The 17166-nt window shown below is 45.8% G+C and overlaps 1 protein-coding gene across 1 annotated transcript in view; it reads right to left on the bottom strand.

Moving 5' to 3' along the window:
* Positions 1 to 17166, bottom strand: part of LOC125447414 (complement C3-like) — a 110265-nt gene that overhangs the window by 7734 nt on the left and 85365 nt on the right. The window contains exons 35-37 of the mRNA XM_059639862.1: positions 11348 to 11437; positions 8917 to 9022; positions 1212 to 1301 (exon numbers count right to left, since the gene is read on the bottom strand). Coding sequence (XP_059495845.1) covers positions 1212 to 1301; positions 8917 to 9022; positions 11348 to 11437 — 286 coding nt within the window. The remainder of the gene's footprint in view (positions 1 to 1211; positions 1302 to 8916; positions 9023 to 11347; positions 11438 to 17166) is intronic.

Below are 17166 nucleotides of genomic sequence, written 5' to 3'. Positions count from 1 at the left end.
GAATATTATTCTTCTTTAATTATTCTCCTATTAGTACTCTTCGTCACACTGGACTTAAAACGAGAGATAATTTTCTCTCTCCACAGAGTTTCCCAGCATTCCCCAGTGTTGGCTTCACATTTCCAGAATCCGCAGTACTTTGCCTGTGGTAGGAAATCTTTCGAAGATGCTTGGGGAGGGAATAAAAAGTGAGATAATATCTAAGCCAAATATCCTAAGTGTATCACTTGCCAGTAGAATCAGGAGTACCTTGGTATGTGGACTAATGTGCTGCGAAGGTCAGAGCTTTGTGAATTGCCTTTAAGCACCTCTGCAATGCAGGTAATGGAAAGGGGGTAAAGTTACAGCCTCACTCTGAGTACGTAAAGATAACTAGCCAGCAACCACTGCCCAACGGAGTCAGGACAAAAGTGCTTCATTCAGCGTGCAAAACCAAAAATCTTGATGTTGACCATTTAACTGCCAATGGCAATCCTCTACAACAGTCAGCACAATCAATGATCCACTCTTCAATTCAGAGACTGATCCATATGTCTTTAATTTTAAACTAGCTTCTTATTTCCTAACCTGTGGGTTTATAGATCATAGAATTCCGACAATGTGGAAGCAGGCCATTTGGCCCAAGAAGTCACACTACCCCTCCAAAGAGCATCCCACCCAGACCGACTTTCCTATCCCTGATTTCCCCATGTCTAACCCACCTAACCTAAACATTCCTGGGCACTATGGCCAATTCCCCACGGCCTATCCACCTAACCTGCACATCTTTGGACTGTGGGAGGGAACTGGAGCACACAGAGAAAACCCACGCAGACACAGGGAGAATGTGCAAACTCCACATAGACAGTCGCCCAAGGGTGGGAGTGAACCCGGGTCCCTGAGCCATCATGCCGCCCATGTTATGTTACTAATTCTTCCCATATTCTCAGTTTTTTTGTTAATTCAAGTTAGCCTGGTTAAACTGGCCCCTTTTCAAACTAATTCACTGGGGTCTGGGAGAAAGGTGTCAACAAAGGGAAGCGATCCTTCTTAAATTAACCATATTACAGTTGCCTGAGATGTTGGGTAAATAAACCCGAGGAGAACTAGCTCATCTCTCAGCACTTGGGAGCTTAAGAGTTCCAGGCATCCCAACTCAAACCACAATGAGTTGCAGAACCTTGACCAGTGATTGGTCTATACATAGTATAAAACTAATAATTGAATCGTACCTTCTACACATTTGCAAACTTCACCTTGACAGATTTTGCTAAGCATGGCATTGTTTTCATTGACATTGTAGAATTTTCTGCAGCTGTTCTCTGCACAAGTAATGAAGATAGTGTTAGATGTATTAAGGAAAGTAACATCACTATTTCATTCACAATTTATTAAAACACTGAAAATTGTTTTCCTGAATAATGCCTTACATTTTTAAGGCAATACAACTGAGAATGCAGGCCCTTGGAATTTTAAGTTAGGATTTACTTCCTGATATGGTGATTGACATGAGCAGAAAAAAAGGTCAAATTCCAATAAACTAACTTTGACAATGAATACACAGAGATTCCTGACTCTGGCACTCAATTCTTTTTGAGAATTGAGCTATGTCTTATTGTGTCACCGGGTCAACAATTATTTTAAGCTTTGCAGTCAGATGCTATTTTAAAAATACATGATGGTTATCTTTGCGACACTGCCCTGTGTTCATTGCTCTATTATCTTCATGATACACAGAGTGGAATCTTACAGGGGCTCCAAGTGATGTAGGCCATAGTGAGATGGGAGGCTGAATTGGGTGATAAGTCCTTCCCAAATTTCAAGAACAACCTCACTCCATCTTTTAGGTTTTTCACAAACAGCATGGCAAGATTCTCGCTAGGCAGTGGTGAGATACCGACTGAAGCTCATTACGGATCATTAAACACCTTTTTTTAAAGAGCCCAACTCACCTCATTAATATTCAGACTCCCTAATTTACCAAATTTACTCTGTTGGGAAAACGCGACAGGAAAACAGAGCAGGAATATGTTGATTTAGCTTGTCACTTACTTTGAATTAAATATTTTTTGTTCACTGGGCCAGCAATTATTGCCCAACCCTAATTGCCCAGAGGACAGTAACGAGGCATTCACATTGCTATGGGTCTGCAGTCGCATGTAGGTCAGATCAGGTAAAGATGGCAGACTGAGAGATAGGAGGAGCTGCTGATGCTGGAGAATCTGAGAAAACAAGGTGTGGGGCTGGATAAACACAGCAGGCCAAGCAACATCAGAAGAGCAGGAAGGCTGGCGTTTCGGGCCTAGACCCTTCTTCAGAAAAAGTGACAGGCTACCTTCCTTGAAGGGCATTAGTGAACCAACTGGGTTTTTTTTCCCCAACAGTCACCATTAGATTCCTGATCTTTATTCAATTCAAATTCCACCAGATGCCATGGCAGGATCTGAACCCAGGTCCCTTTCATCCTGTTCATAGCCTAATGACAATACCAGTCAGTTAATGCCTCCCTTCCATGTTGGAAATTGAACAACAACATGTCAGGTCATGCTCAATATCTCAGAGCTCGCTTCTCAGACACCATCAGCACCAACAGGCGATGGTTTCTGAACCCTCCGAAATCAACATGGCACCACCCAGATATACTGGCAGGTCACTCCAAAGGCATTGGCATGCAACAACTAGCATTGAGAAGGCTGTAATGGGGTGCACAAATGCAGGGGGCCCAGCTCACAGAACGGATCAGGCAGTGTCTCAGCGTTGGCTCGCTTGGTGTCTGAAAGATTGCTCATTTAGCGCCAACCTCTGTGTTCGTGCCATCCACACCTTGCCAAGCCAATTGGCATATCATTACTTTAGCCAGAGCCAAAGGCTGTCATTGCTGCTGTTTAAGTGGGGGGGGGGGGGGCACGGTCTTTAGCGTAGACACCTAGACTGGCTACTTGTCAGTAATGAACTGCCCTGGGGGCACTGGGAGGAAGGGTAGGGGTGGGATTTAAGGGCAGGGAGTGACAGGGTGGGGGGGGGGGTGCAGAGGTAGGGAGGGAGGGCACACTAATTAGGCAACACAATGCCAGCTGCCTGAGCAGTAAACACATGGCGCATTCACTTGACCAAACGGCCATGTCAGTAACTTCTGGGTATTAGTCCACAACCAATTCAACGGGATGGGGTATTGTCATGGGGTTCAGGGGGTACTGTCTGTCAGAGGGGCCCTAGTGGAAATTAACTACAAGGAAGCCAATATCCTGTCACCAAGTCACCCTTTATTGGGTATTACATATTATGGACTCTGACCAGCCAGCTCAGAGCCAGCGCCAAGAGTGAGCAGAGTCTCTAAATCCCCTGTTTATGTCTGTCAGCCAGGGCTCCCAGATTGGCCCAGGTTAACAGCCCCAATCAGGGAGCTCATAGACAACAAGATGCCCCTCCCACCCTCATTCCAATCAGGGCATCCCTTCCCTGCTAAAGTCCGGGGATGTGGGCCTACTCTTTCTCTTGTAGTTTCTCCCAGAACTTTTTCACCCCAGGTCCGGTTCCTTTGACTCTGATTCTTACATGGGCAGTATGTACCGGACTATAGCCCGTCTCCGGTGCCTGGAGCGCCTCAGGAGAGTTTTCTCCTCTTCTTCAGGCGGTAACAGTATAAGGGCTGCATCCAACTTGGACTCTGAGATTTCTTCGGGACGAGACGGAGGGGGAGAATCTACAGCTTCTGACAGGCCTTCGAGCTGTTCTGAGGGGCCTGGTATGCTTTGCGCCTGCCCCATTTGAGAGGTAACAGCTTTCTGGTGATCCACGTGTTTGTTCAGGGCTGTATCACTTATCCAAACTTTGTAAGTCACGCTTTGTAAGACCTTGTATCAACTTTGCTCATACAGGGCTATTTCCCTAGTTCCAACACCAAACTTCATCCTGAATTAAGTTGCCTCTCTCGTTCAGAGAAAGCACGTGGCTGGCATTGGCATTACTGCTGCAATTTCATTCCCCAGCCCCAGGTCTGGAAGTATCAGGTTTAACTGGGTGCAGAGTCTTTGCTTCATCAGCAACTGCTGAAACTATCCCTGTTGTTGCGTGAGGGGTGGCGCTATAATTGAACAGGAACCAGGACAATTTGGTATTAAGTGACACTGTAGCTTGCTTCTTTAAGCCTGACTTCAATATTTGGACCTCTTTCTGGTAGACCATTGGATGATGGATGGTATGGAGCTGTCCTTTTGTGTCGAATGCCTTTTGACTTTCGGAAATACTCGAATTCCCTGCTGGTAAATGACGTCTCATTGTCAGTGGCCAGTACTTTTGGGAGACCATGTATTGCAAATGATGTTCGCAGCTTTTCAATCGTCATCCCTGAGTTAGTTGAATGTTATGCCTGTCTAATCACTTTGAGCGGGTGTCTACAATGACCAGGAAGATTGTAAAGGTATTGATGGAACTTTCTCACACCAAAGATGATCGCCAGACCTTCCTTCTCAATCTGGGCATATCTGCATTTGACATCAGCCAAAATCCAGGAAGCTCATGATATCAGGAGTTCCCTTCTGTTGGATCACCGGTGAGCCGACATTCCCCCCGATACCGCACAGGGAGGCATCGCATGTCAGCACCACCTCACGCTTGGGATTGTAGTGGGCCAACGCCTTTGATGATGATAGCCCATCTTTCACTTCCCTAAAGGCTACTTCTTGTCTGTGTGCCCATTTCCAAGGCTGAACAGTTTTCAGTAGCAGGTGTAAGGTGCCAGAATGGGGGCCAGGTTTCAGTTGTATTTTCCATAATAATTTGTCCAAGCAAAGTCCTGAGCTCTATTACATCCGGGAGTTGGTCACATTTAATCTCCCTTACTTTATCTCCCAATGGGTGTCACCTGCTCTTGTCGACTCTGTAGCTGAAGTAGTTCACTTGGGTGCATTTCTCCCTTCTACAACCAACTGTTTAAGCACGATGTTCAAGTTCTCCAAGTGCTCGATATTGGTCTTCCCAGTTATTAGCCTGTCATCTAAATAAACCTGGGGTAGACCTTGTAGGATCTTCTCCATGGTCTGCTGGAAAAGGCCACTGTGTCAGGCCCTGAAGAACATTTCCGCTGTTTGGCTGAGGCTCGGCTTTGTTTTGGGGTTTTGCTATGGGCCGTCCTAGAGTGTCTCTGTTCAGTGGGAGAGGCCCTACGATTGCCGACACTCAAGTTGTACTCCCCAAGCTCAGTCAGACAGGTGAGGGAATCCACTTCCATTGGGATGCCCTATAGCACCCATGCTCCTCTTGTCACATTTTCTCAAGATAAAGCTAGCTGCAGTGCCTGTTTGAAGTCTAGTCAGGCTTTAGCCAGTAGGTGGTTCTGCATGGTTACATCATTAATCCCACATACCAAACGGTCTCTCAGCACCTCATTAAGGGTTAATCCAAAATCACATGCCTCTGCCCATCATCTTAGCCTCGTCAAAAATCATGATATAGGTTCCCACTGTTTTCAAACTGATGAGTCAAACCAATAGCATCTCAGAACTAGAGGAGACTTGGAATTATAATATTCCTTCACTAAATTTGTTAGCTCTTGAAAGGTTTTAGTATCTGGAGCTTCAGGGAAAGTTAGGCTCCTAATTACTGAAAATGCTGCAGTTCCGCAAGCAGTCAGTAAGTTTACTCATTGCTTTTCATCTGTTCTAATGTCACCCTGATATAGTTTGCCCAGAAAAAATAACACATTCTTTCCGCGTACTGGGCCCAGTTGTTGATGGCAGGATCAAACAGGTCAAGCTTCCCAAATGAAGGCATGATGCCCGAAATCCTTACCCCGACTCAAAGATGACAGTAGCGACCAAATTTTCTCTGGGAGTGTTCTGTTCCACTCTCATTGCCACTGAATTAACCGCCCAGAGGCACAGTATCCCATCACCAAATCACCCTTTATTTGCATGAGCACAGTGCATGGACTCTGAGCCAGTCCCTAGAAGGAGGGGACTCTGAATCTTTTGTTACATCTGTCAGCCAGGGCTCCCTGATTGGCTCCCTATGTTAACAGCCTCAGTCAAGGATCTCATAGTCAATAGGATTCACCTGGCCTTTGCTTCAATCAATAGACAGAGCTTTGTCAAAGTCAGTGTCTGCTCAGCGTGGGTGGGGACAGGGATTATTGACTGTGACCATCACCACAAGGCCGAGTACCTAGGAGCAGGGTGGGCATTGTTAAGGTTTAATGCCACATGATTCAAGGCTGAAGGTTCAGTGCAGTGCATTCCCACACAGTGGGGGAGACTGGTGGGAATGGGCTGCCCGGGCAGTGTAAGATGGTCATGGGCATGGAAGCTGAGGGTACCTGGTAACCAAGTGGAGCCCAGTGCTGACAGTATTGTCAGCCTTTGCCAGCCAGAACCTTTCCTTCACTGGATGCCATTTCGTCTCAAAAGTGGCCAGGACATTGCCACAGGAGTTGGAGTAAGTGACAGTTTGATGGGTTGAAAGCTCAGGGTCCTCATTTACTGGCTGCCATCTCATTGTAGCAACAAAAACATGAAGCTGCCATTCTGTAGAGAGATGCTGGAGTTGTGTGCCCACTACCATGGCAGCTGCCACTACTCCTACATCCTGGAGTGCTCTCATTTGAAGAAGGATCCCGACCCGAAACGGCAGCTTTCCTGCTCCTCTGATGCTGCCCGGCCTGCTGTGTGCCTCCAGCTCCACACTGTGTTACTCCCATCTACCTGCTGTGTTTGAGTGTAAAAGGTGGGTTACTGGGAGCACAAGGGCTACAGGCATCAAGAACAGAAGTTGCTGGAAAAGCTCAGCAGGCCTGGCAGCGTCTGTGAAGAAAAGGTCAGAGGTAATGTTTTGGATCCCTTCCTCAGAACTGATGGTGGCTGGGAAAATGTCAGTTTATATGCAGAAAATAAGGAAGGGGTGGATCAGGGAGTAAATGATAGGATGGAGCCTAAAGAGCGAGAAGAACAGTTGGACAGACAAAAGATTTGATAATGATCAGGCTGGGAGGGTGAATAGTTGTTAATGGGGACTGTTAGTGACTAACAACAGGGGCTGTGTAATAGCAGGCTGTGTGGTAACAAGGCATCCATCATGACATGACTGTGCAACCTGTAACTGATGTGGAACACAGTTACAATGCTTCCTGTGCCTCAAGCAGGGTCCTGGTGGAGCAGACAATGGAACTGCTGAAGGTATGGCCTCGCTGCTTGGGGGAGGGAGTGTGGGGGCCCTATAGCACTGTCTGGTCATCATTCTGCTGTGCTGTGTTATCTGTACAAGTGGACCAGAGAGTGATGGATGTAGAGGAAATGGGGAAAACAGGTGGAGGCAGCTGAGGAGGACAGTGAGCAGGAAGCTGTCATTCATCCACGACAGAGCTCACATGGGATGGACCCCCACGCAAGGCTGGCAGGGCCTCAGTGGCATTTACTTCCAACAGAAAACAACTGCAATCGTTTCGAGCATGATAACCAAATCTGTCATTGAGGGCCAAGATCATTTGTTTAATTTCTGTTCCCTTTTCTCTCTGTAAATAAAATTATCTGATAGCTTGCTTGTATGTGATGGTACCCTATCGGACGTTGACACGCTGCAGGTCTCCAGCTGGCCCTGGGAGTCGGGGGAGGGGGCAGGTTAATGCTGACACAGGGTGTTCAGACAGGATATAGCCAAGGACAGGTACAATGTTTGGTGACCGGGGTGAGAGAATGGGGTTGGATGTGCCAGGGAGTGTCAGCCATGCCAGCTCAACGCCATGGGCATTGCAATTTGTAGTTGCTGTGTTGTGATGTCAATGAGGGCAACACTACACTGGTAGGTGGATGCAAAGGATGCCAGTGTTTTATCAGATATTCACTGTGTGTCGAGTTGTCTGGGGAGCAGCATTTTATGATTTGATTTGATTTATAATTGTCACATGCACTGAGGCACATTGAAAAGTATTGCTTTGCGTGGTTGCTGCCTCACAGTGCCAGGGGCCCGGGTTCGATTCCACCCTCGGGCGACTGTCTATGTGGTGTTTGTACATTCTCCCCGTGTCTGTGTGGGTTTCTTCTGAGTGCTCCCACAGTCCAAAGATGTACAGGTTAGTGTGGATTGGCTGTGCTAAATTGCCCAGAGTGTTCAGGGATGTGTAGACTAGTTGGGTTATGGGGGGGATGGGTCTGGGTAGGATAGTCTGAGGATCAGTAATGGGCTTGTAGGCCAAAAAGCCTGTGTCCACGCTGTAGGGATTCTATGAAATAATATATATATCATGGTAAAAGACCAGATTATAGAACATAGTGTTTATAGCTGCAGAGAAAGATCAACTCTACTATACAGGAGGTAAATCTGATAACAGCGAGGAAGAAGCTGTTCTTAAATCTGTTGGTACATGTTTTCAAACTTTTGTATCTTCTGCTCGATAGATGAAGGCCAAAGGGAGTTTAACCAGGGTGGGAGGAGTTTTTGATTATTTTGGCTACTTCCCCGAGGCAGTGGGAAGTATTGACAGAGTCAGTGGAAGGAAGACTGGTTTTCACGATGGCCCGGGCTACACTCCCATCCCTCTGTACTTTCTTGCAGTCTTGGGCAGAGCTGTTGCCACACCAAGCTGTGATGCATCCTGATAGAATGCTTTCTTTGATGCATCTATAGACATTGTGGGGCATGCTGAATATCCTTAGCCTTCTGAGGGAGCAGAGGCATTGATGTGCTTTCTTGGCCGTAGCATGAACATGGATGGACCAGGACAGATTGATGGTGATATTTACCCCTTGAAGCTCTGGCAAGATTTGGCAGAGATTGCACATGATGGATGCTATAGGGGCAGATAGGTAATTAATGGTAAGATAGGATGACAAAACCTAGTGGACCTTATGGCAAGAGACCCTTCTTCTATGGTTTCCAAGTACTTCACACTTGTCTAACTATCATCTGAGGTTCCACCCACGAAAAATCAGTCCAACATGTACCTACCTTTATTGTAATATTCATAAACCTCGACAGAAGCTGGCTGAATAAGTCCAACTTTGTAGAACTGATGTACTTTGAATCCCACCTGAGTGTCTTCTGTATTTGAAACCTATTATAATTTAAGAGAGGGTATCAGAACACATTTGATCAATTAAATATCAGCCTAAAGGATTAATCATGTGAAATAAAGGAAATAGTGCAGCAATACTGGGTATAATTCACCTGAAAATCATCGACAAGGCATTGTTTCAGAAGTGGAAAAGATAAACGATACGTTAACTTTTGGAGATGTGATTGAAAGGTGCAACACCATTAAAACCCTAATTTTTAACTTAGTCCGAAATAAAAATTCCAATTTGATCAGAGTACTTCCGAAACCAAAAAGAAATTAAAATCCAATCAGTTAATGCATTAGGTGTTAGAGCACTCAACATTTTTGCTTTGAGCTTGGGTTTGAATTGAACAGACATTGATGCAGTTGATGATTTAATAAGCAGCGCTGTTAGCTCAGTTGACTAGTTTGTTATGCAAAATGATGCCAGCAGCAAGGATTCAGTTCCCACATTGGCCAGAGTTAACATGAAGGATTCACCTTCTCAATCATTCCCCTGGTCTGAGGACTGGTAACCCTTCATGTTAAACTATTGCCAGTCATCTCTCTCGAATGACAGTGCAGTCATATGGTCTGGTAGGACCATGTTGATTTTACCCTAACCTTACTCAATAACCTTGACTCACATCTGATGACTACACACTCACAATTTGGCAAGGCAAACATTCCTTCTCAGGGAGATGCAAAAGGGAAATATGGTCACTGAGTCACAGAGATATCCGGTATGGAAATAAACCCTTTGGTCCCACTCGTCCATGCTGACCAGACATCGTAAATTAATCTAGTCCCATTTGCCAGCATTTGGCCCATATTCTTCTAAACGCTCCTTATTCTTAAACCCATACAGATGTCTTTTAAATTTTGTAATTGTACCAGCCTCTATCACTTGCTGTGGCCATTCATTCCAAACAGGGACCACCCTCTGTGTGAAAAAGTTGCCCCTCAGGTTCCTTTAAATTTTTCCCCGCTCACCCTTAAACCTATGCCTTTTAATTTTGGACTCTCCTACCTTGAGAAAAAGACCGTAGCTACTCACCCTATCCTTGCTCCATCATGATTTTATAAACCTCTATAAGGTCACCCCTCAGCCTCCTACACTCCAGGGTAAATAGCCCCAGGTTATCCAACCTCTCCCTTTAGCTCAAACCTTCCAACCCTGGCAATATTCTTGTAAATCTTTTCTGAACCCTTTCAAGTTTCATAACATCCTTCCTACAGCAAGGATGCCGGAAATGAATGCAGTATTCCAGAAGTGGTTTAACCAATGTTCTGTACAGCTGCAACATAACCTTCCAACTCCTATACTCAATGCTCTGAACAATAAGGGTAAGCACAGGGCAGCACGGTGGCTCAGTGGTTAGCACTGCTGCCTCTCAGCTCCAGAAACCAAAGTTCTATTCCACCTTCAGATAACTGTCTGTGCGGAGTTTGCACATTCTCCTTGTGTCTGTGTGGATTTCCTCCCACAGTCCAAAGATGTGCAGGTTAGGGTGGATTAGCCATGCTAAACTGCTCATAGTGTCCTGGGACATGCAGGCTAGGTGGGTTAGCTGCTGGAGATGTAGGGTTACAGGGACAAGGTTGGGGTCAGTGAGTCTGTGTGGTATGATCTTCAGAAGGTCCATGTAGACTTGATGAGCCGAACTGCCTGCATCCACACTTTGGAAATTCTATGATACCAAACACCTTCTTCAATAATATGTCTACCTGCAAGTTCACTTTCAAGGAACTATGAGCCTCCAGAAACTTACCATTAAGTATATAAGTCCTGCCTTGATTTGCCTTTCCAAAATGTAGCACTTCACATTTATCCAAATTAAACTCTATCTGTCACTCCTCAGCCCATCTGAACAAGATCCCGCTGTGCTCCGAGGTAACCTCAATGATTTCTTAGTTTTTGGAGCAGAGGTCTGCTCCAAATCTACAAAGGTTGTTCAGGGATCTATTTGAAATGGGCATCTAAAGCACCCTATTGGTAAATAATGAAACTATTTGCATCAAATAGCTCTGAAGGAATTAACAATATTTACACATTACTGATATTAAAAATTATGTTTCTCATCACAGTCCAAAATAAATGGTCCATTGGCTGATATACCCAAGTTGGAAAAATAAAATGAGGAGCATGGTTAAGATCGGGGCCATTTTCTAAGCTTCCCGACTGGATGAAAACAAGGGTTACAGCTTGCTGCCAATACCGTCCCAGCGCAGCAACAGCCTCTGATTCTTCAGAACTACCAATATGATTGCAAAGTCTTTTAGGACTCATTGAAGCGATCCTCCTTCATTGTCAGAACTGTCAAAGTACAAATGGCCTCTTACCGAGTTCAGATAAATGATCAGAGATCCATGCATTGTTAACGACTTGTCCAGCTCATATCTTGAGATATATCTGTCTACTCCATTCTGTAGCTGGAAATAAACAGGCCAAATGTCAATACATTATGATTTGTGAATACATGCACAAATAAGATTGAATAACTTCATACAGTATGGTCAGGGAGATGTAAGACATGCACAGAAATCCAATACTATATCCAAAAGCCTCAGATCGATCCCTGGCCATTTGTTTTGTTACTCTTTCATAGCTGTTGCTGACTGGCCTGGCATGTGTCATCTATCCCTAATAATCCTTGAATTAAGTGGAATTGCTCAGGAATTTCAGGGGGTTAGAGAGTTAGAGTCAACAATGTATCTGAGAGCCTGAAGTCATTTGCAGGCCAGACTGTGTCAGGACAGCAGATTCCCTTCCTCACAATCAAATGACAGCTTCATGGTAATCAGTACTATGTTTCTATTCAAGATTTAGTAATTGTTTTTAAATTGAACCTGTGCTCTCCAAGCGTGAGCAACAATCTCTGAATTAATGAGCTTGCATCACTACACTACAATCTCTGACAGATAGAATTCTGACTGTGTAACATGAGTTGATAGTGGTCCAGATATTGAGAATGACTGAAAGGAACTTTAGATTGATCTACAGGCACGAAGGGGGATGATAGGAGCAACATCATCTGGCATCCGAAGAGAGCCTAACATGAGTGAGTAGGAGGGCTAGTGAGAAGAGGAAGAGCAGTTATATGGAGTGAACATGAAGGAGAGCTACCTGTGAGGGCAGCTGAGAAAATATCATCTAAAATATCTACAATTGTTGACTCTTTCATGTTTAATTCAAATTCATGCCCCACGAACGTTGCTTCTAACATAGCCTTTCACCAGGAGGAGAAAGGGCATATTTAGTTGAAGGTCAAAAATCTTTTTTCAAATTGCACAAATTCAACTAAGATTGAAATGACCATGGCTAATTCAAGACATTGGACAGTAGGTAGAAAATTGCTTGCTGCACTTTCAACACTTACTTATCCTTGTAAATAACATTTCTATACAGATTTTAATACTAGAAAAGAATATATGCTATAATTTGAAGTATACAGATCGAGAATCAAATATTCAAGAAATACAGGAGCTGCTGTAATACTGTTCTATTTTAATATATAACGTGGAAGGGTGTTTCTACCTTGAGAGAGTTCTTAAAAATTCATGTCTAAGGAATAGTCAACCAAAGTTCAATCATAAATTAAAATATTTTTACAGTCATGCATTGGTTATTGTGAGTGAATCCACACCCCAACTTCATTCAATCGAAAATCACAGAGATGTTATGGCACAGAAAGGGCCCATTCAGCCCTATGTATTTGCACTGGCTCTCCAAATGGTTGTCATGCCCAAGTACCATTCGCCTGCCATAGCCCTGCCCATCATTTATCATTTAATAATCACCAAAAGCCCTCTAGAATGCCTTAGTTACTCCCCATGACCTTTGTCCCATGTTCTCATCTCTTCATTCTGCCCAAGCTGATTGAGATCCCAAATTTGTAAGCTTAGACCTCACCTCTGCCTTGATCTCATCTGTTATTACTAGGATCATCCTCCCTTTTTCCCATTTTACTCAACATTTTACCAAAGATAAGATTCTGCAATATTTATTCCTCATCTCTGTCAATCTGCAATCGCAGGTGAAATCCTGTACCCTTCCCACGGTGCATTGGCAGCATTTGGGGATGGGGGCATTTAAATGAGCAGAACAATCATAGATGAGAGCCAGTATAGAACCTTCCAGCTCAGTCAAGACCTCATCCAGCCACTGCTGGTACTTAAACATATAAGAACTAGGAGCAAGAGTAGGCGATTCATCCCCTCAATCCTGCTCCACCATTCAATAGTCACCATCCCATTTCACAAATGTAACCCATCTGGTTCATTCATATCCTTTAGGGAAGGAAACTTCCATCCTTACCTGGTCTAGACTACATGTGACTCCAAACACATAGCAAATTTAAATTGAGGGGTGATAGATACAGGACAGATGTCAGAGGTAGGTTCTTTACCAGAGAGTAGTAAGGGAATGGAATGCCCTGACTGCAACAGTAGTAGACTCACCAACTTTAAGGGCATTTAAATGGTCATTGGATAAACATATGGATGAGAATGGAATAGTGTAGGTGAGACGGGCTTCAGTTTGGTTTCACAGTGCAACATTGAGGGCCGAAGGGCACGTACTGCGCTGTAATGTTCTATGTTCAAAGTGGATGAAGTTTAACTGTCTTTTGGGTAATTGTGGATGGGCAATGAATACTGGCCTAACCAGAGACATCCTCATCCCATGAATGAATAAAGAAAAAAAATCCTCTCCATGTCTACTAAGTCAATCTCCTTTAACATCTTACATACCTCAATTAGATCTCAGATAATGGGAACTGCAGATGCTGGAGAATCCAAGATAATAAAGTGTGAGGCTGGATGAACATAGCAGGCCCAGCAGCATCTCAGGAGCACAAAAGCTGACGTTTCGGGCCTGCAGGGTTCCCAAGCGGAATATGAGTTGCTGTTCCTGCAACCTTCGGGTGGCATCATTGTGGCACTGCAGGAGGCCCGTGATGGACATATCATCTAAAGAATGGGAGGGGGAGTGGAAATGGTTTGCAACTGGGAGGTGCAGTTGTTTATTGCGAACCGAGTGAAGGTGTTCTGCAAAGCAGTCCCCAAGCCTCCGCTTGATTTCCCCGATGTAGAGAAAGCCACACCGGGTACAGTGGATGCAGTATACCACATTGGCAGATGTGCAGGTGAACCTCTGCTTAATATGGAAAGTCATCTTCGGGCTTGGGATAGGGGTGAGGGAGGAGGCGTGGGGGTAAGTGTAGCATTTCCTGCGGTTGCAGGGGAAGGTGCCGGGTGTGGTGGGGTTGGAGGGCAGTGTGGAGCGAACAAGGGAGTCACGGAGAGAGTGGTCTCTCCAGAAAGCAGACAAGGGTGGGGATGGAAAAATGTTTTGGGTGGTGGGGTCGGATTGTAGATGGCAGAAGTGTCGGAGGATGATGCGTTGTATCCGGAGGTTGGTGGGGTGGTGTGTGAGAACGAGGGGGATCCTGTTTGGGCGGTTGTGGCGGGGGCGGGGTGTGAGGGATGTGTTGCGGGAAATACGGGAGACGCGGTCAAGGGCGTTCTCGACCACTGAGGGGGGAAGGTTGCGGTCCTTGAAGAACTTGGACATCTGGGATCCCATCTACATCCATCTACAATCCGACCCCACCACCCAAGACATTTTTCCATCCCCACCCTTGTCTGCTTTCTGGAGAGACCACTCTCTCCGTGACTCCCTTGTTCGCTCCACACTGCCCTCCAACCCCACTACACCCGGCACCTTCCCCTGCAACCACAGGAAATGCTACACTTGCCCCCACGCCTCCTCCCTCACCCCTATCCCAAGCCCGAAGATGACTTTCCATATTAAGCAGAGGTTCACCTGCACATCTGCCAATCTGGTATACTGCATCCACTGTACCCGGTGTGGCTTCCTCTACATTGGGGAAACCAAGCGGAGGCTTGGGGACCGCTTTGCAGAATACCTCCGCTCGGTTCGCAATAAACAACTGCACCTCCCAGTCGCAAACCATTTCCACTCCCCCTCCCATTCTTTAGATGACATGTCCATCATGGGCCTCCTGCAGTGCCACAATGATGCCACCCGAAGGTTGCAGGAACAGCAACTCATATTCCGCTTGGGAACCCTGCAGCCTAATGGTATCAATGTGGACTTCACCAGCTTCAAAATCTCCCCTTCCCCCACCGCATCCCAAAACCAACCCAGTTCGTCCCCTCCCCCCACTGCACCGCACAACCAGCCCAGCTCTTCCCCTCCACCCACTGCATCCCAAAACCAGTCCAACCTGTCTCTGCCTCCCTAACCTGTTCTTCCTCTCACCCATCCCTTCCTCCCACTCCAAGCCGCACCTCCATCTCCTACCTACTAACCTCATCCCACCTCCTTGACCTGTCCGTCTTCCCTGGACTGACCTATCCCCTCCCTACCTCCCCACCTATACTCTCCTCTCCACCTATCTTCTTTTCTCTCCATCTTCGGTCCGTCTCCCCCTCTCTCCCTATTTATTCCAGAACCCTCACCCCATCCCCCTCTCTGATGAAGGGTCTAGGCCCGAAACGTCAGCTTTTGTGCTCCTGAGATGCTGCTGGGCCTGCTATGTTCATCCAGCCTCACATTTTATTATCCTCAATTGGATCTCTGCTCATTCTTCTGAACTCTATCAAAGTATTGGCCTAACTACTGCTCATGAAACAAGCCCCTCATCTTTTCAATCAATATAGTGAACCTTCTCTGATTGCCTCCAATGAAACTGTATCCTTCCTCAAGTAAAGGGATCAATATTGTAAGCAGGTTTGACACTGCCACCGACCAAGCAGCAGACAGAAGACTCATTATGTGGGAAGAACAATGAAAAAATCCTGGCACATTTGTTCGTAGTCTCTCAGGAGGTGCCTGGTTTAAAGACATTCCGTGTCTGATTGAGGAAGCCAGCAGGTGAGACTTGGTGACAGCGATCAACACTCGCAACGCGCCCTCCCCCACCCCACCACCCCACAATTCCCCTAGCCCCAGACCTTGCTGTTGACTGTACCACCAAACCACTCGCAGCCCTCTGCTGCAAACTGCCTTCCAACATTGCTCACAGCTGCCTATGCGATCTCATCAAGCTGATGCCCCAGGTGGCTGCCAAACTCGGAGCAGCCTCTGAATCCTAAGTTTGCTCATGAAATAGAGTGGACAGCCTCATACTGACTGGCCAGTGGCAGGGCTTCACATTCAGGGTCCTAGATTCCAGGCCAGATCCCATTGACCTAAGTAACAGAAGCTGTAGGTCTCCAGCCGGTAGGTAAGATCTAATGGTTCGATATAATTCTGCTGGACACTCAGTCATGGCTACTAGATCGACTAGATTACAACTATCACAACTAGAACAGTTGTGCCATTAATGAGGGCCACTATTAAAGGAGTAACGAAACCTCCTAATTTGGGAAGTAGCACCTTTAATTTTATCTTTTGACGTGGTCTTGCTTGTGGCATAAGCAGAATCAGGGAGTTATACGACACAGAAACAGGCCCATCAGTCCCACTCATCCATGCTGACCAGATATCATAACCTGACCCAGTCCCATTTGTCAGCATTTGGCCCATGTCCTCCTAAACCCACCCTGTTCATGTACCCATCTAGATCCTTTTAAATGTTGTAATTGTACCAGCTTGCACCACTTCCTCAGGCAGCTCGTTCCATACACACACCATCCTCTGTGTGAAAATGTTGCCCTTCGGATTCCTTTCCAATCTTACTCCTATCACCTCAAATCTATGCCCTTGAGTTTTGGACTATCCTCCCCTGGGATAAACACTTTTGGTTGCTTACCCTATCTATGTCCCTCACGGTTTTATAAACCTCAATAAGGTCCACCCCCTCAGCCTCTGACGCTCCAGGGAAAGTAGCCCCAGCCTATTCAGTCTCTCCCTGTAGCTCAAACCCTCCAACCCTGGCAACATCCTTGTAAATCTTTTCTGAACCCTCTCAAATTTAACAACTTCTTTCCAATTGCAGGGGGAACAGAAATGAACACAATTTTCTAAAAGTTGTTCTAAACAATGTCCCATACAGCCTTAACAAGATATCCCAACTCCTTTACTCAATGCATTGACCACTGAAGGCAAGCATGCCAAATGCCTTCTTCACCATCCACTCTGTCTACCACTTTCAAGGAACTATGCACTTCCACCCCGAGGCCACCTTATTAGC

Source organism: Stegostoma tigrinum, chromosome 35, assembly GCF_030684315.1.
Source record: "Stegostoma tigrinum isolate sSteTig4 chromosome 35, sSteTig4.hap1, whole genome shotgun sequence".
NCBI lineage: Eukaryota > Metazoa > Chordata > Chondrichthyes > Orectolobiformes > Stegostomatidae > Stegostoma > Stegostoma tigrinum.
The sequence above is the reverse complement of the archived record's forward strand: the minus strand, read 5'-3'. Positions and strand labels throughout refer to the sequence as shown.